This window comes from Lissotriton vulgaris, chromosome 1_1 (assembly GCF_964263255.1).
Source record: "Lissotriton vulgaris chromosome 1_1, aLisVul1.2, whole genome shotgun sequence".
NCBI classification, from domain to species: Eukaryota; Metazoa; Chordata; class Amphibia; order Caudata; family Salamandridae; genus Lissotriton; species Lissotriton vulgaris.
Window position 1 is genome coordinate 347,719,588 of NC_141685.1, and position 24,863 is coordinate 347,744,450.

At 48.1% G+C, this 24,863-nt stretch overlaps 1 protein-coding gene across 2 annotated transcripts in view; it reads right to left on the reverse strand.

The window, feature by feature from the left end:
• Positions 1-24,863, reverse strand: part of SPATA6 (spermatogenesis associated 6) — a 373,911-nt gene that overhangs the window by 285,545 nt on the left and 63,503 nt on the right. For both annotated transcript variants that reach the window (XM_086952403.1, XM_086952404.1), the window contains exons 2-3: positions 11,731-11,802; positions 9,411-9,692 (exon numbers count right to left, since the gene is read on the reverse strand). In XM_086952403.1, coding sequence (XP_086808529.1) covers positions 9,411-9,692; positions 11,731-11,742 — 294 coding nt within the window. In that variant the 5' untranslated portion in view covers positions 11,743-11,802. The remainder of the gene's footprint in view (positions 1-9,410; positions 9,693-11,730; positions 11,803-24,863) is intronic.

The window sequence follows — 24,863 nt, forward strand, 5'->3', positions numbered from 1 at the left end:
CGACCACTGGGTGAGTACCCGGGTCCTCAAGAGTCATGTGGGAGACTTCGCCAAAGGTGGGCAGGGTCCCCAGCAGAAGAGTGGGTAGACAAGGGTAAACAGAGGGAGTTCCAGAGAGGGCCCCAAAGTAACCCCAAGGGAAGGGTTCCAAGCCTACCCCTGAGAAGAAACCAGGGGCCTCCGACAGGTAAACCTGTTCATAAGGGACCCCTGAAATGTTTTAAAGTGTGGTGAGGTGGGCCGCCATTTCTATGATTCCCCAGTGCCCCCGCCTGAACGAGAAAACAGCACCCACTGGTGCACCGCCCCGGCAGATGGCTAGTGTAGCCCTGGGTGAGGAGATGGGTGCCCAAGGTGGGTGGGGTCACGCAGAGATGTCCCTAGTCCCTTTAGGAGACTGTGAGGTGGTCCCCAGGACCGAGCTGCCAGATAACACTAACAAGTACAGGCAGTGGGTGACAATCAATGGCCATAGAGTGGAGGCTCTTAGAGACACCGGAGCCAGTGTGACAGCTGTCAGTTGTCGGCTGGTGTCTGAAGAGCATGTGATCCCCAATGAATTTTACCCGGTTGTTGCTGCTCACAACACAGAGAGCCACTGCAAGGTGGCTCTGGTTCCCTTCAAGTGGGGGGAGGGTCTCAGGTACTCTCCAAGTAGCTGTGAGGCCATCATGCCTGTTGACTGTCTGTTGGGTAGCGATTTGGAGAGCTACCCTTGGGCTATGGTGGAGCGTAGTGCTCATTTGGAGATGTTGGAACTGCCTGAGTGGGCGTATGTGATCACTCGGTTCATGGCAGCCAGTAAGGGTGTTCAAGAGGACCTGGAGCGTGAAAGAGTGGCCCAGGTGCCTCCCTTAAAGAGAAGAGGCAGGTGGTCCAGGAAACCCGCCCCACCGTTCCCACGGTCCAGGGAGGAGGCAGACCTTGAGGGGGATGAATTGGAACCTACAGGGGAGCAAGTAGCTGTACTGGGGGACCTGCCTGAGCTGACCCATTGGCAGCAGGAAGGAGGACCCTCCAGGGAAGAGTTCTGTGAGGAGCAGAAGGGCCCTTCTCTTGTGGGTTTGCGGCAACAGGCTGCAAACCAAGCAGCAGGTGATCAGTCTGGATCACATTGGATCTACTGGGAGAATGGTCTCCTGTATAGTGAGCCTAAGGTTGCTGAGATTGGGTCAGTCCGTGTGCTGGTGGTACCCCAGCACTTCAGGGCCTTCCTACTGGGTTTAGGCTCAGGATGTACCTTTAGCAGGACATTTGGGGCAGGACAAAACCTTTGAAAGGCTTGTCACCCACTTTTATTGGCCCCAAATCCGCAAGAGTTCAGATACTCATTGTAGATTTGCCAGGCACAAGGCTCCTCTCCAGCCTTTCCCTGTGGTCAGCACCGCCTTTGAAAGGGTGGGCATTGACATTGTGGGGCCTCTGGATCCCAAGACAGCCAAGGGCAACAGGTTCAGTCTGGTCTTGGTGGACCATGCCACCCGGTCCCCGGAAGCCATCCCTTTCCAGTCGGTGACGGCCTCCGTGGTGGGTCAATCGTTGATGGGGATTTTCTCCCATGTGGGGTTCCCCAGAGAGGTGGTGTCAGACCATGGTACCAACTTCATATCCAAGTATATGAGGTCCCTGTGGCAGGAGTGTGGTGTAACCTATAAGATCATCACTCCTTACCACCCTCAAGGTAATGGGCTGGTTGAGAGATTCAACTGGACCCTCAACGGCATGATTATGGGTCTTGAGGAACCTGTGAGGTGTAAGTGGAACATCTTCTTGCCATGCCTTCTCTTTGCTTACAGGGAGGTGCCACAGTAGTCCTTAGGGTTCAGTCCCTTTGAACTGCTATATGGTCACCCTGTAAGAGGACCTCTGAGTTTGAAGGCTGGGAGAAAGCTCCCAGGAAACCTCCACAGGATGTATATAGCTACATGCTGGCCTTCAGAAATTAAACTAGGCGTTTCAGGCAACTCGCTCAGGTGAATCTGGAAGCCAGCCATGAAGAGATGACCTGTGGTACTATCAGAATGCCACTCTGAGCTTCAGCCTGGTCAAAAAGTTTGGGTCATGGCCCCCGTGGAGCCCTGTGCGCTCCAGGATAAGTGGACCGGACCATTTGAGGTGGTGAAGCGCAAGAGTGATGTCACCTATTTGGTGAACTTGCAGTCTCCCAGAAACCCTTTGTGGGTCCTGCAAGTCAATCGCCTGAAGCCCCACTTACAGAGGTCTGAAGTGGGCATGCTCCTAGCAACAGATGATGTAGTGGAGGAGGAGACGGAGCCTCTACCTGACCTCCTGTCTGCAACAAAGCAAGATGGGTCAGTGGATGGCGTAAACCTCTCTTCCACCCTGACCCCTGAGCAGCAGAATGACTGTCGCCAGTTGTTGGGACAATTCTCTGATCTGTTCTCCCTGACTCCTAGTGTCACTGATTGGTGTGTCCATGATGTAGACACTGGGGATAGACCTCCTGTTAAGCACACAACTTACAGAGTGACTGATAGGGTGAGAGCTAGCATCAAGGAGGTCTCCAAGATGCTTGCTTTAAGGGTGATTGAGTCCTCTAACAGTCCTTGAGCCAGCCCAGTGGTCTTGGTCCCAAAGGCTGCCGCACCGGGTGCCACGCCAAAACTCGGGTTTTGTGTGGACTACTGAGGGCTCAATTCAGTCACCAGGACTGATGCGCACCCCATCCCCACAGCTGATGAGCTCATTGATTGGTTAGGGGCTGCCCGGTACCTCAGTATGTTTTATTTGACGTCTGGGTACTGGCAGATTGCCTTGACTGATTGGGCAAAAAAAGAGAGTTCATCATTCTCCACACCAGATGGGCACCACCAATTTCGGGTTTTGCCCTTTGGGATGAAGAATGTCCCTGCCACCTTTCAGAGGTTGGTCAACCAGGTGTTGGTTGGACTGGAGGATTTCATCTCCACCTAACTGGATGACATTGCAGTGGTCAGTGCCAATTGGGAAGAACATCTGTGCCACCTCTGGGAAGTGTTGATGGCGCTGCGGAGAGCAGGCCTCACGATCAAGGCGAGTAAGTGCAAGATCGGAAAGGGTACTGTGGTGTACTTGGGACACCAGGTTGGGAGCGGCCAGGTGGCGCCCCTAAAGCCCAAGATTGATACCATCCTAGGTTGGGAACCCCCCAAACCCAGACAGAAGTAAGAGCCTTTTTAGGACTCACTGGGTACTACAGGAGGTTTGTCAAGGGGTATGGCAGCATTGTTGCACCTTTGACAGAGCTGACTTCCAGGAAGCAGCCCAAGAAAGTGAACTGGACTGACACCTGTCAGAAAGCTTTTGATGCCCTGAAGACTGCCATGTGCACGGCGCATGGTGCGGGGGCTGTTCTTTCACAGATGAATGAAGAGGGCCTAGACCAACCTGTAGCCTTCATAAGTAAGAGGTTACTTCCAAAGGAACAGAGGTGGAGTGCAATTGAGCGCAAGGCATTTGTTGTTGTCTAGGCACTGAAGAAGTTGAGATCCTATGTGAGAAAGTGCCCTCTTTCTTGCATTGGTATGCCCCAACTTTTTCCTGAACTGTTGATGTGCTTTGACTGAGTTTACCCTGGGTTCCTGCTAACCAGGTACCCAGGGCCTGTGTTCCTTCCCTAAAACTGTGTTGAAACTAAAACCCAATTGGCATCTCTGACCACCTGTCAGCCCCAAATTAATGGCACCCTAGGTACCCAGGGCATGGTGACCAGAGAAGATCCCTGAGGGTGCCACCCTCAGGGGCCCTGTACCCTGACACCCACGGGCTGCCTTTGCAGGCTGAGTGTCTAGATGCAACACTAAACAGAGTCGACATGGGACACATCCCTGTGTGCCATGCCTACAGAGCCCACTGCCCTGGCATACTTCAGTCACCCCTCTAGGTGGGCGCCCTATGCCAGAAGTGTGGGCACAGTTGCATGAGCCCTGTGCCCCTACAGTACCCAGGGCCATTCCTGGGCACTGTAAGTGCAGTGATGCCATTAAGAGTATATGGGGCTGGGAGGTTGTCATTACGAACTCCACAGCACCATAATGGCTACACTGAAGACTCACAAGTTTGGTATCAAACTTCTCAGCACATTAAACCCACACTGATGCCAGTGTGGGATGTAATGTAAAATGCACCAGAGGGCATCTTAGAGATACCCTCTGAAAACCTAACCTACAATCCACGTCTGGGCTGAGTGGCTGCAGAGGCTGCCACACAGCAGACATGTTGCTGGACCCCTGGGTGGAGAGCCCCCGCTCTCCTGGGCCTGCAACAATGCACATCCTGGGCGAGGTGCTAGGTCCCCTCCCCCAGGATGAGCAGGGGGAAGCTTCAAAGGCATGCCGCCTCTCTGATCTTATCCAGACCATTTGGTGTACCCAGCAGCTGGCCCCCACCAGTCCTGACCCCCACTCAGGCGGGAAGACTGGCGGGAAAAACTACGTCAGGAAAAGGGGTGTGCCAGCCTGTGACCACCCCACCCCTCAAGTAAGGGAGACGAGGGGAAGCATGACCCCGGGCCCCGGCCATCTTGTAGATAGGAGCCCTGCCCAATCATAGTTAGGCTCCTGCCCCCCCACCCATAGGAGAGGAGCAGGCTAGGGGGTGTACCCACCCCAGGACAGGGACCTATTGGTCCCTGTCCTTGCGCTACCTTAACGCCCCTAAATTCAGTATTTAGGGGCTCCCTGAACCTTCCTTCCTCAGATCCCGATAAGAAAAGAAGAAAGAAGATCAAGAAGAAGAAGACCCACCTTGCAGCTGCTAACAACAGGACGACAACAACTGAATTGGCCCCAGCCCAACAGGCCTGTCGATCCTTGAACCTGCAGCCTGCCTAATCCCGGCGACTCCTGCGGACAGCAACCATGGGACACCCAGAGGACCTGCCTGCCCTGACCCTCTTAAAGCCTGGGACTCACATTAGCAGAGGCTCTACTGCAACAACACCCCTGGTGCCAGACAGAAAGCTCCGGACCAATCCACTCTGCACCCGCCGTGCCCGGCCCGTGCCCGAGTGATCCAGGACCACGAGGACATCCCCCCGGTGACTGGGACCCGAAGTCCAGTGCCCAAAGACCCTCCTCGACGACCCTGACGACGCCTGCAGCCTCAGGACAGAGGACCCCTCCGACCGCGACCAGCAGAGGGTAAGATTTCCTGACCTCAAAAGACACCCCTGCACCAGGCGCCCCACGGCCCCCTGTGCCCAACTCCTGGGTGCCTACCTATCTTCCAAGATCCCAATTTACCCCTCGAAGTGTTGGTCGCTTCAGAAGATTCTTCGTCCCCGAGCCTGCAGCCTTTGTTCCCTTTTCAAGTTCCTCATTGAATAACATTGAGCGCCCGAGGGCTCAAAAGCACCCTGCACACAGCCGCCCGAGTGCCCCTGGCAGTGCAACCTGTACCCTATCCTACTTCCCCATTTGCCCGGAGCAGGTTACCAGGAGCCCAGCTCCCACAGGTGTGGCCTGCTAGTCACCAGCCACCAACCAGAGGTCCCCTTTCCCTCATTGGATAACATTGGGCCTAACTACCTCTGCACCCTGCCGCCCCTGAGCTGCTGGGGGTGAACCAACTGTACTTACCTGACCCTGGGGGACCCCTGGGTCTATGCCCAGAACCCTAACTTCACCAGCCAAGTACTCACCTGGAAACCGATAACTCACTTACCTGCCATTGGATAACATGGACTGGTTTGACTCGAAAAATCTTCTACGTGTGAAGTTTTGGAAACTAAAAATATTCATATAAAATCACCCGAATTCCGAAGTACTCACCTGTGATCAGGGGAGAAGCCAGTACTGTACCTTGTAGCCCAGTACTGAACCGCAAAAGTAATCCTTACCGGGTTTACTAGTAATCTGTATTTTCTCCATAGGAACCCATTGTCTGCTTTTCGATGAAATTTCTGTCTACTTTTGAAAACTTGAAATATTCTTTAAAAATCATACGAAATACTGAAACGCAATTACCTGCCTGTTTTGAGTTAAGACCCTGTGCTAGCCCTAGGAGCCCAGTACTGGATTACAAAAGTAACGCGATCGTACTTTACCTGCAACCTGAATTTTCTCCCATTGAATAACATTGCCAGATTTTCAATGAAAAGTTTCTAAGTGTGAACTTATAAAACAGCTTTACATTCATGAAAATTCACTACAGTAACTAAAACGTTTTTGCTAATCTGGTTGCAGCTTAGACCCCAGGACTGAATCTAGGATGTAGTCCCGGAACTACTAAAGTAATCTGTATTATAATCAACTGTACTTATATGATGACAATCCATTGAGCATAATGCTAAAGTGTGTTTAGAATTGTGTTGCCTACTGCAACACCTGTATCTATTATGTTTACAAACTTCATTGCTTCCTTGCAAAGTAATTCCATGAGAGTACTCATATTGAGAAAAGTATATTTTGATACCGGTTGGTTCCAAAAATAAAACAACAATATCTTTTGATATAAAAACAATTGGCCTGGAGGTCAGTCCTTGAGTGTGTGAAATCCTTTTCTGACTGAGTGTGTACAACAAATGCTTTACACTGTCCTCTGGTACTGCCTTACTGCTCGACCAAGCTACCACTTTTGAGAGTAAGGTCAGTCCTGACTTTAACCTCTGATATACCTCTGGGGTTTGTGGACTCTATACACACTGTACCTCATTCTGGTCCAGTATATATAGAGTCATTTTCTCACACCATACTTGTTTGGGACTCACTTCTGGGTTCAAACAGACCACAGGCCCTTCAGATGGTTGATGAAGATGAGAGGTGAGAATCCAAAGCTGTTGAGGTGGTCCATTTCCCTACAGGGGATGGACTTCACAGTGGAACACCGTCCTTGTACATTACACACCAATGTTGATGGTCTGTACAGATTTTTCCGACTTAGTGAAGAGAACTCCCAAGGGGTGGGTAGTTCTCCCCACATTTCAGCTGGAGGGGACACGTGTTAGACACCATTAGCGTGGGTCTCCCTTCCATTTGTTTGCTGTTGCCTCCTGTGTTTTTGCTATGTTTTTGCTGGTCAAGATGCTTTGGCACTTTGCCACTGCTATTCAGTGCAACGCATCACCTCCCCTGCGCTCCTGGAGGGAACCGACCCATCCACTCCCCTGAGTGTAAGGAACGGCGAATCAACTTCCCTGCGACCCTTTTGTTCGTTTTGAGTGACGCATCTAAGGTACTTTGAGAGTAAAAGGTTGCATTTACCATCTACATTGAACTAAGCAATTTCTATCATTTAAAAGTCTTATTTTTAATTACAGGATTTTTGTAGTTTGGTCTTGTTTTAAGTCTAGTAAAGATATTTTCTAAACTGGTGTTGTGTCCGTTTGTAGTGTTTTCACTGTATTACTGTATGTGTTCACAAATGCTTTACACACTGCCTCTGAGATACGCCTGCCTGCTTGTGCAAGCTACCAAGGGGGTGAGCAGGGGTAATTTAGGAGTGTAGTCCCCTTACCCTGACTAGAAGCAAGGGTGCCAATTTGGACAAAGGTACCTACCCCTGCCCACTAGAGACCCCCAATTCTAACATTGGTGGTCAGCGGTGAGGATTTGGACTTGCATTTGTGACTCACATACAGTGATTGGTGTACACTACAAGTGAGTGCAGACCATAACGCACCACATACTTTTTGGTCGAATTTCATTAATCATTATTGTTGAATCTGAAGCAGAAGTCTGAAACTAGAGAGTATTGAATTATCACAAGGAGCGAAGGAGGGGTGGGGGGAGATTTTTGGAGTGCCAGGTACTGGCAAAGAGGAACATCTTGTTAAAACATTGCTGTGCTTTTAGTTTGGGGGCTGTAGGGGTGCCACAGACAGTGAGCCACTCTGTAACAGGCCATGGTAACATTTTGTGTCACTCAAGTCCTTACTGGAAGTAAGCATGAAAGGGGTCTCTAAATAACCCCCAAAGTCCATCTCCTGTATTTCTGATTAAGGCTCACACAGTGGATACTTTCACACTTTAGGGAGACGAGGTTGCCCATAGCATGATGGAACTCCTTAACACCTCTGTATTTTCTTCTCCTTCTTCAACTTTCCTGCCTCTCCTCAACTGCTCCTCTCTACCTTCCTACCCTCCTGCTTCATCTCTTCTCTCAACTATTATAAAGAAGCAACTTTTAGGATTTTTTTTCTGGCTTACGTATTCCAATAGGTGGCAGGCTTTGTGATCGAAGGAGCTCCTCTGGCAAAATGCACAATGGGGAAATAAACTAAATCGACACATGGCTCAGAAGAAAAGAAGAAGACCCACACAAGTAGCCGCATTTACTCTCTAATTATAATCACCATTGCTAGGGATTGCACACATTCTACCAATGTCAAGCGCCATTGCCAGCTTAAGACACTCCTGTCCTACTCATCACTATTCTGTCTGCGAGTAAGGGGGAAGGAAAGTGGGGATAAATGAGGAAGTAGGGGGATGAGCTGAGAGAGAGAAAGAAAAAATTGAAGTATTTAACCACATGTAACTGTTATTGCAATGTTCCCTCTGAAACAAAAACACAACCAACCAGAGATCAGTTTCAGCCTTGTTTGTCATCATCAGTGACAGAAGCTTGAGTTCAGGCGCACATTGGCTATGGGTTTTTGTTTTCTTTTTTGGGGGAGTTTTATATAGCGCAAACTAGACCCGAGGATATCAGGTATCAGAGGGCTGTACATGAGCACCAGTTTCGTTACAGATGGACACAATCATTTATGTTAGGCACAGAGAGATTACATGATTTGGACAGAATCACTGGATGTTGAGCGTCATTGCCAAGACTCGAACCTGGCTCCTCAGCTTCGAGGCCGACCGCTCTTGCCATAAGGCTACATCCTCTACATCTGGGGTGTCTCACTGAGAAAAATAAAAAGTTCTTCTTCAAAGATTTTTTCACCTGCTTCTGCCTTCCAGTCTGGATCTTGGAGCCAGCAAGCACTCACATGCACATGGGCTACTGAAGTAAGCACACGATCATAGGAAACCTGGTACAACAAATGTACTATGGACTAGTGATTTAATTTAGCTGACCATTACATCCAACTACAGCCCCTTTCCCTTGGACTGGATGAGTGGATCGAGCGTGCCACTCTATAGCCTCAACCTGCCAGCAATGTGCAGCCTGGACAGGATTGCTGTATGGTAGGGGACAATCCAACAGGGGTGTATATATGACCCATCCAGCCCTGAAATCGATCCCTTCCCCGACACCTTACCAGGGAATCCTCTAGGCCCTGCAAGGCCAAGGCAACACTGATATTTGCATTAGTATATGCATTTAAAAATGGCTTCCTATTCAGGTTTAAATTAGATCTCGACTGGTTCTTGAACTGTAATCTTTGATCTTTACCTTCCTCAAGCAAATCATAGAGTGAAATCATCCCAATCAAAACATGACAGTTTAGAGAAAGGGACACATACATGTCTTACTACAAATGGTGGTTTAGCGTCGGTTTCTTTTTTGAACTCATATGGGCCCAAATTTAAATGGGCTAGTCGTTGCCTGGCGTCGTCTGACAGCTCACACATTCGTCTTTTTGTATAAGGAGACGGAGATCGCGATTTGGAGGCTACTGTGGGCTGCTCGTAGCTTCTTGCTCTTGGCGACGTCCGTTTCTCCTGGAGCTGGTTTGACACAGTCTGGGAAGCCTTTGTCTCTAGTCTTACCACTGGCGTTGACTGATGCACTTTACTTAAATAATTCTGAAAAGTGAAGGTCAAAATAAAATGGTTTAACTTGGAGTAACAACATGCATAAGTTATAAAAAGAACAGAAACGTAAACAAGTTTGGAGTGAAAGATATATACACAAATCCCCTCAAATGTGTACCTTAATGGGAGAAGTGAGGATAAGTCAGAATCTCTTAAAGGAGCAGATATTAGTGATTTCTTTTGGAGCAAAGTGTAGAAAGCCATTGCCTAAGGAAAATGCTTGAGGAAGGAGTTGAGCTGATACAAAAAGAATCAAATCAGTTGATGACTGCGCATACACACTATGAGTGACAAAGTAAGAAGCTTTCGTCTGGTTGAGAGCCATTGCGTGCAAGATGTCCTCCATTTGCAAAGGTAGATTGAATCTCGATTTTCAGCAAGTGGATAGCAGGAGGGGAGGGTATCAGACATGAAGGTGTACTGGCTGTACAAGGCAGATGAGGGGCATTACATGAGTACTTGACGAGAGCAGTGAGCAAGCTTTTGGGGAAGGAACAATTGCAGTGGGCATATGATGAACAGTGCCACTGTGGTAAGAAGTCACTCAGTAGAATTTAAGTTTAGATTACTGCGTAGGGCGGTTTCATAAGTGTCAAAGGCAGGAACAGTGAACATGAAGTGGTCAGATGAAAAGATGTTGATGGTGGGGGTTCACATTAAGGAGCTGAGGCATAAGATATGGTCCAGTAGTTTGCCATGACAATGAGCGGGTGTTGGGGAGTTCAAGTTTGGGGGTGGAACTAGGTGAGAAGACAGACTGAGATGGACATCAAACTGCTAAGTGATCAAGCTCTCTTCGGTACAGGAAGACTTAGCATTCCACACAATAAATATGAGATGACTTTTGGTGAGGGTTTATGTTTTATAAAAGAAAGTGTGCTGGAACAAGAATCAGGGTAGATAAGGAGTCTGGGGTGCAAAAGAAGTAAAGCCCCCCTTGAAGTGCGCATGGGAAGAGTGCCTCTAGAAGAAGTCGAGAAATTGGAATACAAGAGAACCCATAGTCAAAGAAGTGGTGATCTCAATTATAAGCACCCATTGAGGGGGACAACGCAACTAGAAATAAGATGGATGCCGGGTTGTATGAACAATGAGGGTGAAGGGAGGGCTATCCATTGGAGGTTGGCAGAGACGTGCATTATAAAGAGAATTAAATGACTAAACAGGGCAGTTGGGAAAGTGGAGTAAGAGAGGTCACCAGGAGACTGGGGCAGACCCAAGTAACCAAATACCAGGGCTATTCCACATTTAAGAGTTAAGAATATTTAAACTATACCTGCTTATCGTCATTGCTATTTTGAGAATAATATCAATGCAGAACTTTTTTTCTGCTAATCAATCTCGAGAGTATTATGTACAAGGACATAACCACGTTATTTTAAAAATAATTGCGACTGGTCAAGATTTTTTAGCATCTTGGTCAGCCATCTGGCTACAAACTGTTCCATAATCAGGAGGGTGATATGTCTGACATTCACAATCTCGTTGGGATTTAGGCTTGCTTTCTTCTAGGAGATTTAAGACAATGCCTTGTTTGCAGAAACGAATTACTGTAACCATCTATAGGGAGGATTTGATAGCAATGCATAAAATTAGGACCAAAGCAGGAATGAGAAGGCATGTCACATCAGAGGATTTTGCATCCTTAAACATAGCGCATAAGTGAGAGAAAAGCCATGTCTTCCTATTGGTTTTGTACAGTCCCACAGGGAGTCTGTACTCGCATGGAGACTTCCCAGAAGTCACATCCTCTGTTGCTATCTGAATATCATCTTTAATTCTACACCCCTCTACCATGGGAATATGCTGACAAAGTCAGCATTCTAACACCTTCTAGAAAATCTTTTTGGGTGAAGTGTGCTATGGAGAATTTTTCACAACTATTCCTAAGCAGGCAAAAGTCGCTCATTTAAAAGCGCTAATCAAAGTAAGAAAAATGTGGTCAAGTTCCTGTTCATGTGATTGCAATGCAGTCGTTTATTTATATTTAAATAAAAAAAAATAGGCGAAAAAAAAGAAAAACACCAACCTGTTGTTGCATCTTTAGCAGGCACTCTTTAATGCAGAACAGTGTAGACAGTTCCAATTTTGCACAAAAAGCCTTGAGGTGAAAAAAGCCAATAATTAAACATCAAGGTCTAGACAAAGTTACCCAGGAAATAAATGTCACCTGATGCAACAAACCAGGTCTAATTTTCAAGCATCTCTTTTGTTAGACTCAGCCTTTAATAAAGATAATTAGAAAGGGCAGTACAGCAATACTAAATGTCACACAGATAACATTTGCATTTCTGACAATTCAATTACAGATGATTATATTGCTTTTGTACAACAATTAAGGGTTGGCTTTTATTGCAAAACATTTCCATGGCAGCAGCTTCTGAAAAGATTGCAAGTGCCTTACTGTGCAGCAAACGTATTCAATGTTTTCTCAATTACACAAAATATATGCAACAATGAAAAACTGATATATTTTTATACAACTGCCTTTTTCCAGAAATTAATAACTGGTTATCTATCTGGGAATGTACTTTATGTGAACTGTGATAATATGTGTTCCTGAATTGAATGTGGGCCATTGATATTCTACGACAATTAATAAAGACAAAAAGAAAAAAATACAAAGCAAAAAGAAAATATAGGTAGCATGCATTGCTAAATATCTAACCAAAGAGCAACGCTCTCTCAGTTGGATGATGGGAAATTCAATCTCTTCATTAGTTTCAGTGGCAATCCAAAGGGCACTTACATTAAACATCTTAACGATGGCCTTTAATCAACGCAGATTTCCATTACCTAATGCATTATAAACCAAAACCAGTATGCAAGCACAGAAACTTTAACTACACGTCCTGTGCTAACAGGCTACATCTGCTGACTGTCAATTTGTGCTATGTTTCAACCGCATCTGTGGAAATGTAACCACACTCTGTGACATTTTGAATCACCGAAAATGCATGTGAACAGTCAAGCTCTCAGGTAAACGATAGTACAAATGTCGCAAAATATACTATGGATCTATTTTTTGCACCAGAAGGGTCACTAACGATGCTGTTGCCACAGCCTGGACTGATCACAGACTTTTTTAATTTCATAAAATCTCTTCTAATCTGACAACAACAACAAATCCAATTCAATGAATGCAGTTATTTATTTGGATAGAATTGATGCCCTGAATGTAATAACTAATTTAGTCGCACAATTAGCTTCAATACAAGAAGACATCAATGTTTATTCCACTTTATTCAAATAATCTCCCCCACATGCCAATAGTGCATGCGAGGCCCCATGCCATTGACCCAAAAACGACGTGGTTCGCAAATTAAACCAAAGTTGTAAAACTGCGCGCTAGACAAGTGGAATGAGAATTTTTTATTTATTTATTTATTTATTTAAAGAGTTTTATATAGCGCTGGCTAGACCCGAAGGTATCAGAGCGCTTTACATGAAAATCAACAAAGTAACAGAAAAAGGTCAACAATTCCAAAATACATCACAAAAATAAGTAATCATGTCATAAACCAATCATTCAATGTAACTGGCATCAACTTCAAAGCTGGAACAAGGTGTATATTGAGAAGGATTGTATAGCTTGCAAAACTCGGTTAAATAAGTAGAAATTGCTGATTATAAAGCCTATACTAGATGTACACGTTAGAAATGTCAAATAAAAGTTTTCCTTATAAATGAGGCCTTTATAAAACTAAAAGGTCTTGAAATCACACCACAACAGTCACTAGGATTAGAACTACTTTAGCCTACCTGTGCCCCAGAGAGCAGAGTCCGGGAAGTGGTAAGGAGGCAGACTAGTGCTGTCTCTTTCCTAAAAAAGTTTAAAAAAACAATTGTCCCTACCTGTGATTGCATCATCTTATTTTTTTTCTTTTTAAATTTCTTTAACTGTCTTTGTCTGTGGTTGTTACAGTTTAAAATAGTAGTTTTAACCTGCCAGTGATTGCATCATTTATCTAATGTTTTTGTGTTTAAACTTGTGGGTTTTCCTGCCTGGGACTGCTTCCATTTAACCTGTTGAATTGTGGGATTCACAGTCCAAACTCTGTAGTTTTTCCCTCTCATTCCCTGTGACTATCAGTTTTCCCCCCCACATGTCTCCTTTGCTCTGTGCTAAGACCTGTATGTTAAGCAGTTCACCCGCAGCAACCATTTTGTGTTAACAAGTCAGTGAAACCAGCCCCCTTTCCCCCCTGATGCTGTAAACTGTTTAATCTGTGTTTAATAGGGACTGTGCACTTTGTTTTTGGACAAGAGAGGGAGTAAAGTTTAATACAAATAGTGTTGTTAGAGGACAAGTTATTAGGGCCTTACCAAAGTGTGGATTGAGCCTGTCTGTCTCCTAGGAGATCTCTGAATACAGGAGCAGCTTCCAACTCCCAGGCCAGCAAACCTTGTCTGAGGTAGCTGGTACCTTATTTAGTCTGATAGTGTTTGGTACTTGGGTACACTGATTGGTGGTTGTATCTGATGTTTCTACTGTATATGGGTTAGTGTCCTCATTGGTTGGGTATTTGAGGGTTCTGATTGGTTTCTGGGTCTGTGATTCAATCAATGTAGGGTTGGGGCTAGGGTTAGGGTTTCTATTGCAAGTAGAGACTAGGGCGTCCTGTGCTATTGGTTGTTTGGACTAGGGTAGGGCTAGGGTTAGGCTTTTAATTGGAAGTAGCGATTAGGGCTTCTGGTGTGATTGGTTGCTGGACTAGGTGTGGGAATAAGAGTAGGGTTAGGCTTTCTATTGGAAGTAGGGACTAGGGCTTCTTGTGCCACTGGTTGCTTGGACAAGGGTTGAGATTACTGGTAGGGCTAGGGCCTCTACTGGATGTAGAGATCAGGGTTTTTGAAACTGATTCGGTGCTTGGACTAGGGCTAAGATTGGCTAAAAGGTCCTGGTCGCCTATTGGTTCTAGATTTTAGGGCTAGTGTTGTGATTGGATAGTGTTATGGCTAAGGTTCCCATTGGCTGAAGGGGTCACCTGATTACTAGGGTTATAAACAGCCCCGGCTTAGGGCGTTGAAGCCAAGGGTAGAGAGGACAAGGGTGAGTGCCTGTTTGAGCCTATTCGAGACTGGTCGGGACCAGGGCCAGGAATGCTACCCATTTTCCTATTCATTAATACCCACCCTATATATTTGACCCTCTGTATATAAGCATTTATTTTCACTACAGATATGTGCCTCTCTTTGTGTTTTGCTTTGTATAAACATGTACAATAGGTATGCTGTTATAAAAAGAAAGAAAAAATCATCTTTGGTCTACATGTACTTGCTTCCATTGTGCATCTATGAACCTCCATGTACTTTGATCTGTGTGTCTGTTACTTTTTCTCCTGAAAAAGCAAATCCAATGCACTACCCTATTTCTCATCATGTACCTCTATTAATATCTTTAATCTGCATATACTTACCTACTTTATGCATCTATATACTTTCAATGTACTTATGGATCTATATATTTATCACTTTCTTCTAATTCAGCATTTTTAATGCACTACCCTATTTCTCAGCCTATACTTCTCTCAATAAATCTTCTAGCCCAACTTTCTGACTCATCTCAAGCTTCTTTCTACTACTCTTTCCAATTCACTACCCTATCTCTCACCCTATACACCTATCATTATATCCTCTACACCCACTCTCTCATTTATCCCAAACCCCATACCACTATGTTCCCCAAAATAACCCTTTCTTGACTCTCTCCTACTCTACCCCTCCTTGCATCATCTGACACCTCTTTTACTATACCAATCCCCCAAAACAAACCTTTCTCAACACCTCCCTGTGACTCTTCCCCTCCAAAAACCATTTTTACTCATCCAAAAGCCTCCTACTGCTATGACCTGAAAAAAGAAACCCTTCACTCTTCTATCCCTCCACTATCCTTTTCAATCAAAATAACATGTTCACTTCTCTAATTCCATATTTCACTATACTAATTTACCACTAATTCTTTATGGGTTCAAGAGAAGCGTGCTACTCGCCAACAAAAGCGTTTCAACACCTCATCAGGGTTACAAGCGCTATATAAATGCAAACCTTTTTCCTTTTTTACCCCTCCCCAATCCTTCTCAATCCAAATAACTGACCAACATATCCACCACTTAAATTACTTCATATTTCAGTAAACTAATTTTCAACACTAATCCTTTATGAGTTCCGGAGTAGCCTGCTACTCGACAGAGAAGCGCTTCAACATCCCATCAGGGGTAACAGGAGATATATGAATGTAAAACAAAAGTTGATGGACATAATGCAGAACAATGTCATACATTCACCCCAGTGCAGAGATCTGGGCCTAAATCCATAGTTTTTTTGCTCACCATGCCATTCCAGTTTGAACCCAGCCATATGCAAATCAGCCTTGACCCTGTGCCTCATGGGAACAGTCCAGCCCAAACTTCCAAGCCAGGTCGTCCCTGGACTGGAAACAAGCGTCCTAGGACCGGTTTTGGGGTTTCGCCCCTCTTCAGCCAGGATAGCTTGATTCCAGTGGCATGAAGAGCATGGGACCCAAGTCTCGGCATACCCGTCATACTCTGGGGTGACAAATGCAAAAACAAAAGTTGAAGGACAGAATCTAGAACAATGTTATACATTCACCCCAGTAAAGAGATCTGGGCCTAAATCCATCGTTTTTTTGCTCCCCATGCCATTCTAGTTTGAAACCAGCCATATGCAAATCGGTCTAAACCCTGTGCCTGATGGGAACAGTCCAGCCCGAACTGCCAAGCCAGGTCCTCCCTGGACTGGAAACAAGCAATCTAGGACCGGTTTCGGGGTTTCACCCCTCTTCAGCCAGGATAGCCAGATTCTGTATTCTGTCCATCAACTGTTGTTTTTGCATTTGTCACCCCGAGTGGGACGGGTATGCTCAAACGCGAGTCCCATGCTCTCCATGCCACTGGAATCAAGCTATCCTGGCTGATGAGGGCTGAAAGGCCGAAACCGGTCCTAGGATGCTTGTTTCCAGTCCAGGGAGGATCTGGCTTGGCAGTTAGGCTGGACTCTTCCCATGGGGCACAAGGTCAAGATTGATTTGCATATGGCTGGGTTCAAACTGGAATGGCATGGTGAGCAAAAAAACGATGGATTTAGGCCCAGATCTCTGTTCTGGGGTGAATGTATGACATTGATCTGCATTCTGTTTATCAACTGTTGTTTAGGTCTCGCCTGTTGCCGATGCGCATGCGCATCGAGCAAAGCGAGACTATTACGAGTTATCCACACTTTATCTGCACTGCAAGGAATCGTGGCGATTCCTTGCAGTGCCCGTGACTTTTAAGGTCAATGCGCATGCGCATTAAGCTTATGCGCATGCGCATTGACCTTAAAAGTCACGGGCGCGTGCATGTCCCCTCTCCGCCCCCTCCCCCGTTCCGCCCCCTCCCCTGTTCCGCCCCCTCCCCTTGTCACAACTCTGTCCGGTACCAGCGCCAACTCAGTTGCGTGCAGCCACTGAAGGACTCCGAAGCCGCTCTTGGGAACGTCTCACCACTGCTCCCTGGCACGGGACAGGAACCAGCAGGCCTCGGGCTCCCTTTCAAAGCCTCCCTCTAACGTGTCCACCCCACTCACTCGGCCGTTGCAGAAGCCTCAAAGTCCAGCTCACAGTAGGCTCACAGGATCACCAGGCAACATGGCGGGTAAACAACCTCTGGCGGGGCCACAACCTCTGGCGCTGCCCGTGGCCACCGCACACGCCGCTGTCTGCCTGGTGTTGACACTGCCCTTCAGTCAGGCTTCACACGAATCGCCCTCTACACAGCCCCGCAAAGATCCCGCTGGTTACACTGTGGGGCAGGCTCAGCCGGTCCGGGGCCGACGCCATACATTCAGCACTCCCTCGCACCGGAATCAGTGCTGTCCCTGCCCGTCCTGCAAATCAGCCACACGGGGTCCGCGGGATGCGTCCACCTACCCATGGCACCATGGCCGTCCTCCGGGGTGCAGCCGCCGCACCGCGATGCCTCCGGCAGACCCACCACGGAGCTACGCTCCGGCACAGGCCTCAATCTTTTTTTTTTTTAATCTATTTAATATACAAAATTTCACTCGCTTATGCCAGTATTTTCAAAGAGGCACATTTAAAATAACACATCCAACAGAGTAAGACCGGGATCTCAACAAAGAGAACATACAGGACAGGCAGAAAGTCTCCAAAACAGCACTGAAATGTAGATTTCAACAAGTTCTTGATTAGAGGCCGTATGGAGGTTAGAGTAGGAGGAACCATCTGTGCATTTGCCATACAGCTTAAAGTCACACAAAATTGTGCATAATTAAATTTCATCTGGCGTGGCGTAGCCAGCGTTAGACAAAGACTCACTCCCCGGTGGCAGGACACCAGTGGAGACAACGCCGTGTCGCATTTCTCCTCCCCCCTCCCCTCTCTTCCCTCCGGCTTGTTTGTTGATTTGACCCGCTCCGCCCCCTCCCCTTCCCGCCGTGTCGCATTTCTCCTCCCCCCTCCCCTCTCTTCCCTCCGGCTTGTTGGAGCTGTGTACACACTCATTTCCTTCTGTCCACGTTTGATTCCATTTCGAAACAGCACATACATTTACACATACAAAGCATCTTATTTAAGCAGTCCCCTGGCACACATTTCCATATCTTCTGCTTGTGAGCAACGTTCTTGTTTGTTTATTTTACCCTTTTCCCATCTCTACCCGGTCGGAATCTCTTCCTCCTCTTCTCTCCTTCTGGAAGGGCCTCTCTCCGATGCCTTTCTCTTCTCTCTGTCTCGCCTCTTACCTACCCCGCTCGTCTCTACCGTTCTCGCCTGTGTCTCACACTCTCTCTCTCACACACACACACACACGCACACACACACAGACTCTCCCTCTCTCTCGCTGCCTGTTTGCATGAACAATCCTTATTCCCCGAGCATGCTCCGTCTATTTATAGCGGGCTCCTCCCCCGGTTCTATTTCAGTCTTGCTGGGCCTTGCAGGCTGGTTGTTTGGCAGTAGCAGGGAGAGCCCTGGATGCCGGCCTCTACGTGCTTGTCTGGCGGTGAAGCCCCTGTTCGGTGGGGGCCCTCGCAGTGCCGCCTAAGGATGGCTCTTTGATATCCCCCTCCCCCTCCCGCCCCGCCATCATGCCACACACACATCCCAGGCCTTCGCCAGTGGGAGGGACGATGCCCATCTAGATCCACCCACGGTGTCGCAGGATCTTGCCGTGGCAGTGACTTAGTGTCTGTCTGCACACAGCTGGACTACGCACCAGGGCAGCGCAGTCATGTCCCACCTTGTCTCTATCTCTTACTCGTGCTTCATGTGTCTTCCCCTCTTTTCTGTGTCTCCTACCTTTTCCTTTCCATTGTCTTTCTCTGTTTGCCGCCTTCTTAGCCTCTTTCTCGTCATTGTTCTCTTTGTCCTTTATTCCTGTTCTCTGTGTCGTGGTGCGTGCAGACGTGATCCCCGAGTGGATAGGAAGGTAAGACGAAACACACCCCCTGACTGATACAACGTGCAGGCATTGCGTGAAATACACTGACATCCTGATGTTTCGTTCTAACTTTGTATTGTGGCCTGCAAGACGCGCTCGTGTGGGATCCTTTGCTGTGACTACACTGAAGCGCGTGTCCTTTTCATCTCTCATCCTCCTATGCTCACCTCACATGCCCCCCTCTGCTGCCCTCTGTGGTTCACTCTTGTGTCCTTCTCCCCATGCTTACTGTTCTGTCATGAGCTTTTCTCCCCTACACCGTGCTGCTATCACTCCTCACACTCTGCCTTCTTCCTTTCATCATGTGCTTCTCTTGCCGCCCCTGTGTTGCCCCCCACCCCTGTGTTAGTCTACCTTGTGCACTGATTTCATCACCAGCTCTCCCCTCTCGGCCCCCTCCCCTGCCCGCCGTGTCGCAATTCTCCTCCCCCTCCCCGCTGCTTGGGCCTCCACCTCGGTTGGGAGCTTGACATCCCCCACTCCCAGCACGTCGTGCTTGTACTTGCTCACAAACTGCTCCATTTGCTTCACCTCGCCGGGGGACAACTCGTGGCATTTCGAGGGGTCCTAGTCGTGAGCTGGCAGCTGCTTCGCCAACTGTTTCTTCCTGTACTGCACTCCACCCGAGCAGGCCACCGGCAAGAGGGTGAAGGTGGAAAGTGCTCACAAGCCAGCGATGTTAAATGAATTACGTCAATTGTATTACATTACTGCAGTATAGTGCTTTCCAATCCTTTGAACGGCCAAAGTGTGTAATAAGCCAGCAGACTGCAACAAAGTGTGTTCTAGTACAAAATAACAAACAGCCACTGAAATTCAAGAGGTCTACGACTTGAGCGTGTTTCTATTAACGGAAATACAGAAATGTCATTCCCACACTCCAAATGCAGAAAGAGTACAGCAGAGTGACCTAACCGCACCTCAACATTAAAAACACAAATTCATTCATTCTCGCTCTCTCTCTCTCTCATATATTCACTCTCATTCTCTCTCTCCCTCCCTCTCTCCTTAAAGCTCTAGCCCGACCTAATACTTCGGGGACAACACTGTTATCCTGGGCTATCAGTTTAACTCCAGAAGGTTAAATTTGCTCGGTAGACCTGCAAAAAAACTGTGTGCTTACAAACAGGACACATCTCAGTATTTAGAAGGCTGCTGATTTTATTTTAAGCCAGCATTTAAGGTGTATTCAGAGCATGGGGAAAAATTCAAAGCCAAATCCACGCAACGCCACTCACTCACCCACGCAACGCCACTCACCCACGCAACGCCACTCACCCACGCAACGCCACTCACTCACCCACGCAACGCCACTCACCCACGCAACGCCACTCATCCACGCAACGCCACTCATCCACGCAACGCCACTCACCCACGCAACGCCACTCACCCACGCAACGCCACTCACCCACGCAACGCCACTCACCCACGCAACCCCACTCACCCACGCAACCCCACTCACCCACGCAACCCCACTCACCCACGCAACCCCACTCACCCACGCAACCCCACTCACCCACGCAACCCCACTCACCCACGCAACCCCACTCACCCACGCAACCCCACTCACCCACGCAACCCCACTCACCCACGCAACCCCACTCACCCACGCAACCCCACTCATCCACGCAACCCCACTCACCCACGCAACGCCACTCACCCACGCAACGCCACTCACCCACGCAACGCCACTCACCCACGCAACGCCACTCACCCACGCAACGCCACTCACCCACGCAACGCCACTCACCCACGCAACGCCACTCACCCACGCAACGCCACTCACCCACGCAACCCCACTCACCCACGCAACCCCACTCACCCACGCAACCCCACTCACCCACGCAACCCCACTCACCCACGCAACCCCACGCAACCCCACTCACCCACGCAACCCCACTCACCCACGCAACCCCACTCACCCACGCAACCCCACTCACCCACGCAACCCCACTCATCCACGCAACCCCACTCATCCACGCAACCCCACTCATCCACGCAACGCCACTCATCCACGCAACGCCACTCATCCACGCAACGCCACTCATCCACGCAACGCCACTCATCCACGCAAGCCGCCACTCATCCACGCAACGCCACTCACCCACGCAAGCCGCCACTCACTCACCCACGCAAGCCGCCACTCACTCACCCACGCAAGCCGCCACTCACCCACGCAAGCCGCCACTCACCCACACTGTGCAGTGCACAATAGGTCTCAACACCTCACCATCACTAACACTCAACACCTCACCCTCACTAACTCTCAATACCACAATCACCCTTCCCCTCACTCACCCTCAATACCTCGCCCACACTAACACTAAAACACTCAATCGCCCTCACTCTTACTCTCACTCACACTCTACACCTCAGCCTCACGCTCAATAACGCACCCTCAACACCTCACCCTAACACCCTCAACACATCACCCCCTCAACATCACTCGCCATCACCCTTAAACACTCACCCTCAACACCTCACACCCTCACCCTCAAATCCTCACCCTCAACAACTCAACTTCACTCACTCAACACCTCACCCTCACTCACTCACCCTCAACACCTCACCCTCACTCACTCACACTCAATCACCCTCAACACCTCACCCTCAACACCTCACCCTCAACACCTCACCCTCAACACCTCACCCTCAACACCTCACCCTCAACACCTCACCCTCAACACCTCACCCTCAACACCTCATCCACCCTCACCCTCAGTTACCCTAAACATCAATCACCCTCAACTCCTCACTCACCCTCAGCACCTCACTCACCCTCAACACCTGACTCACCCTGACTCACCCTCACTCACCCTCACTCACCCTCACTCACCCTCACTCACCCTCACTCACCCTCAACCCCTCACTCACACTCACTCATCCTCACTCATCCTCAACACCTCACCCTCATCCACCCTCAACACCTCACCCTAACTCACAATAACACTCTCTCACCCTCACCCTCACTCACTCTCACTCAAACTCACCCTCAACACCTCACTCACCCTCAACACCTCACTCACACTCAACTTCTCACTCACCCCCACCCTCACTCACCCTCAACACCTCACCCTCACACAGTGCAATAGGTCTCGCAGGATTTTTAGTTAAAGCTTTTACATTTGCTTTTTGCTTTTTTGATTTGTAAATCTTTTGCATTGCCTACAAAAAAATAAAATGCTAAAGATACAGGCCCGGGCGTACATTTGGTAATTTATTGCATTATCGAATTTGTATTATTAGTTCAATTTGTGTTATTTTTATTTGGCAATTACAGTGACCAATTAAGATAACTCGACAGTAAAGATTTGTAATAGAAAAGCCCCGAACTTGAAATATATTGTCCTGTCAGGGGTAAGATGGCAACCGTGTCCCATTGGGAGATGTAGGTGGGAGGTCTGCGGTTTTGGCTACTTGAAGCACTTCACTTGTAGTGCAAAGCTTGTATTTCCTTTTTATTTTTCCTTTCTACTTACTCCTACGCACCCTCAACCCCTCACCTACCCTCACCCTCAACCCCTCACCCTCACCCTCACTCACCCTCAACACCTCACTCGCCCTCACCCTCACTCACCCTCAACACCTCAACCCCTCACCCTCACCCACCCTCACTCACCCTCACCCACCCTCACTCACCCTCACTCTCACTCACCCCCTCACCCTCACCCACCCTCAACCCCTCACCCTAACTCACTCACCCTAACTCACACTCACCCTAAATCACACTCACCCTCACTCACCCTCACTCACCCTCACTCTCACTCACCCTCACTCACCCTCACTCTGACTCACCCTCAACCCCTCACTCACCCTCACCCTCACTCACCCTCACTCTCACTCACCCTCACTCACCCTCAAACCCCTCACCCAGTGCAATAGGTCTCGGAGCATTTGAGTTAGAGCTTTTACAATTGTTTATGGCTTTTTTTATTTGTAATTCTTTAGCATTGGCTACAGGAAACAAAAATGCTAAAGATTTACAAAAAAACCCATAAACAATTCTAAAAGCACTAACTCTAATGCTGCGAGACCTATTGCATTTCTAATGCTTGTTTTGCTATATGAATGTAAACGTTTCTTTCTCTTCTATCCCTCCGCTATCCTTCTCACTCCAAATAACCGACTAATATATGCCACTCAAATTACTTTCATATTTCACCATACTAATTCACCACTAATCCTTTATGGGTTTCCGTAGTAGCATGCTACTCGCCAAAAAAAGAGCTTCAACACCCCATCAGGGATAGAAGCGCTATATAAATACAAACCTTCTTTCCTCTTCTATCCTTCTGAATCCAAATAACTGACTAACATATCCACCACTTACCAAAGTACTTGCATGTTTCACTATACTAATTCAACACTAATCCTCTTTGGGTCCCGGAGTAGCGTGCTACTCGCCGAAAAAGCGCTTTGAAGCCTCATCAGGTGTAGTAAGCGCAATACAAATGCAATTACAATACAATACAATGTTTTCTCAATGAAACCAATGGAAGTATCTACTGAGGCCACTGGTGCATGGCTTTCAACTGATCGAGTCTGGCTGTCCTGAAGTTTTGAACCTTGAGTATAGCGAGTACAAGTGCAGAGCCAAGCTCCAAGCACCAAGCCCCCGTTGCTGTAGCAGCTGTTTGGAGAACTGTGGCGGTGGGGCAGAGGCGTTGGCTGGGGGTTACAGAGAGGCGTACAGTGATCCCTTGAAATGCGGAGCCCCAGGAGCCACTACTGAGCCGGGAACCGCCCGTGTGGTCCGCGCTGTCAGTGTTGCTTGAGTGTCCTCAGGGAAAGCTTTACACTTGGCCACACGTCCACATGACTACACCTCCACCACTACCACCTCCCTTCGTCCACACAGGCTATGTTCTAGCCGGCCAATGCACAGAGCGTGGAGCGAGAGACAGAGCAGCAGAGAGAGGGAGGTGAGCTGCCAGCCGTATCAGTGGACTGTTGTGGTTTGGGGACTGTGGTGGAGATAGGTACTAGATGCCTAAGCTGTTTAGTGGCTGTTTGGAAGCCATGTGAAGTGTAGGTGGCCCCCGAGGGACTTTTTGCCGCCATTATATTTCTAGGTTTTTTATTTGCTGTCCGGCACTGATTAACATAGCCGAAACGGTCTCCTCAGCGGCAGCAGAGCAATTTTTAGCGAACATTTTTCAGCAATTTCTTGTAGATGTGAGGTGAGGCACTAAGTGTGACCAGGTGGACAAAGTGGTCTAAAGTGGAGTCAAACGTGAGTCTGTGTGGTGTGTATCTATACTTCGAGCAAGGCACCTTTTAGCAGCTGCTCCATAGTGTGAGCCCAGCACCCTGCGGATGCGGCCCAGCTAGGTTTAAGTGCGGCCTGCCAGGAGGGGGTTCTGCTTAGCTTCCGCTTGGTTTGTACTTAGCCCTTCTTCAGCCCCCTTAAGCCCATCTCTTCCTCACACGGACCTTCTGCTCCTACTCCTGCTACAACTCCACACTCCCAGGACCCTGGTGAACACTCAGGGTCACACTTGATTTTCATGCTTTCAGCCTCAGGCTTACAGACTTACAGGCTTACAGTCTAGAGGGGGATCTTGTAACCATAACAGCCCGGAAAAAGAGCCATAATATTACCTGAGCAATCACACAAAGAGGCAGTTAATCACTAGAAAAAGGCACCCAAGATTATTTTTGGAGCGTCTCTTTAAGTAGTCGCGGTATTGTGAAGCTAACA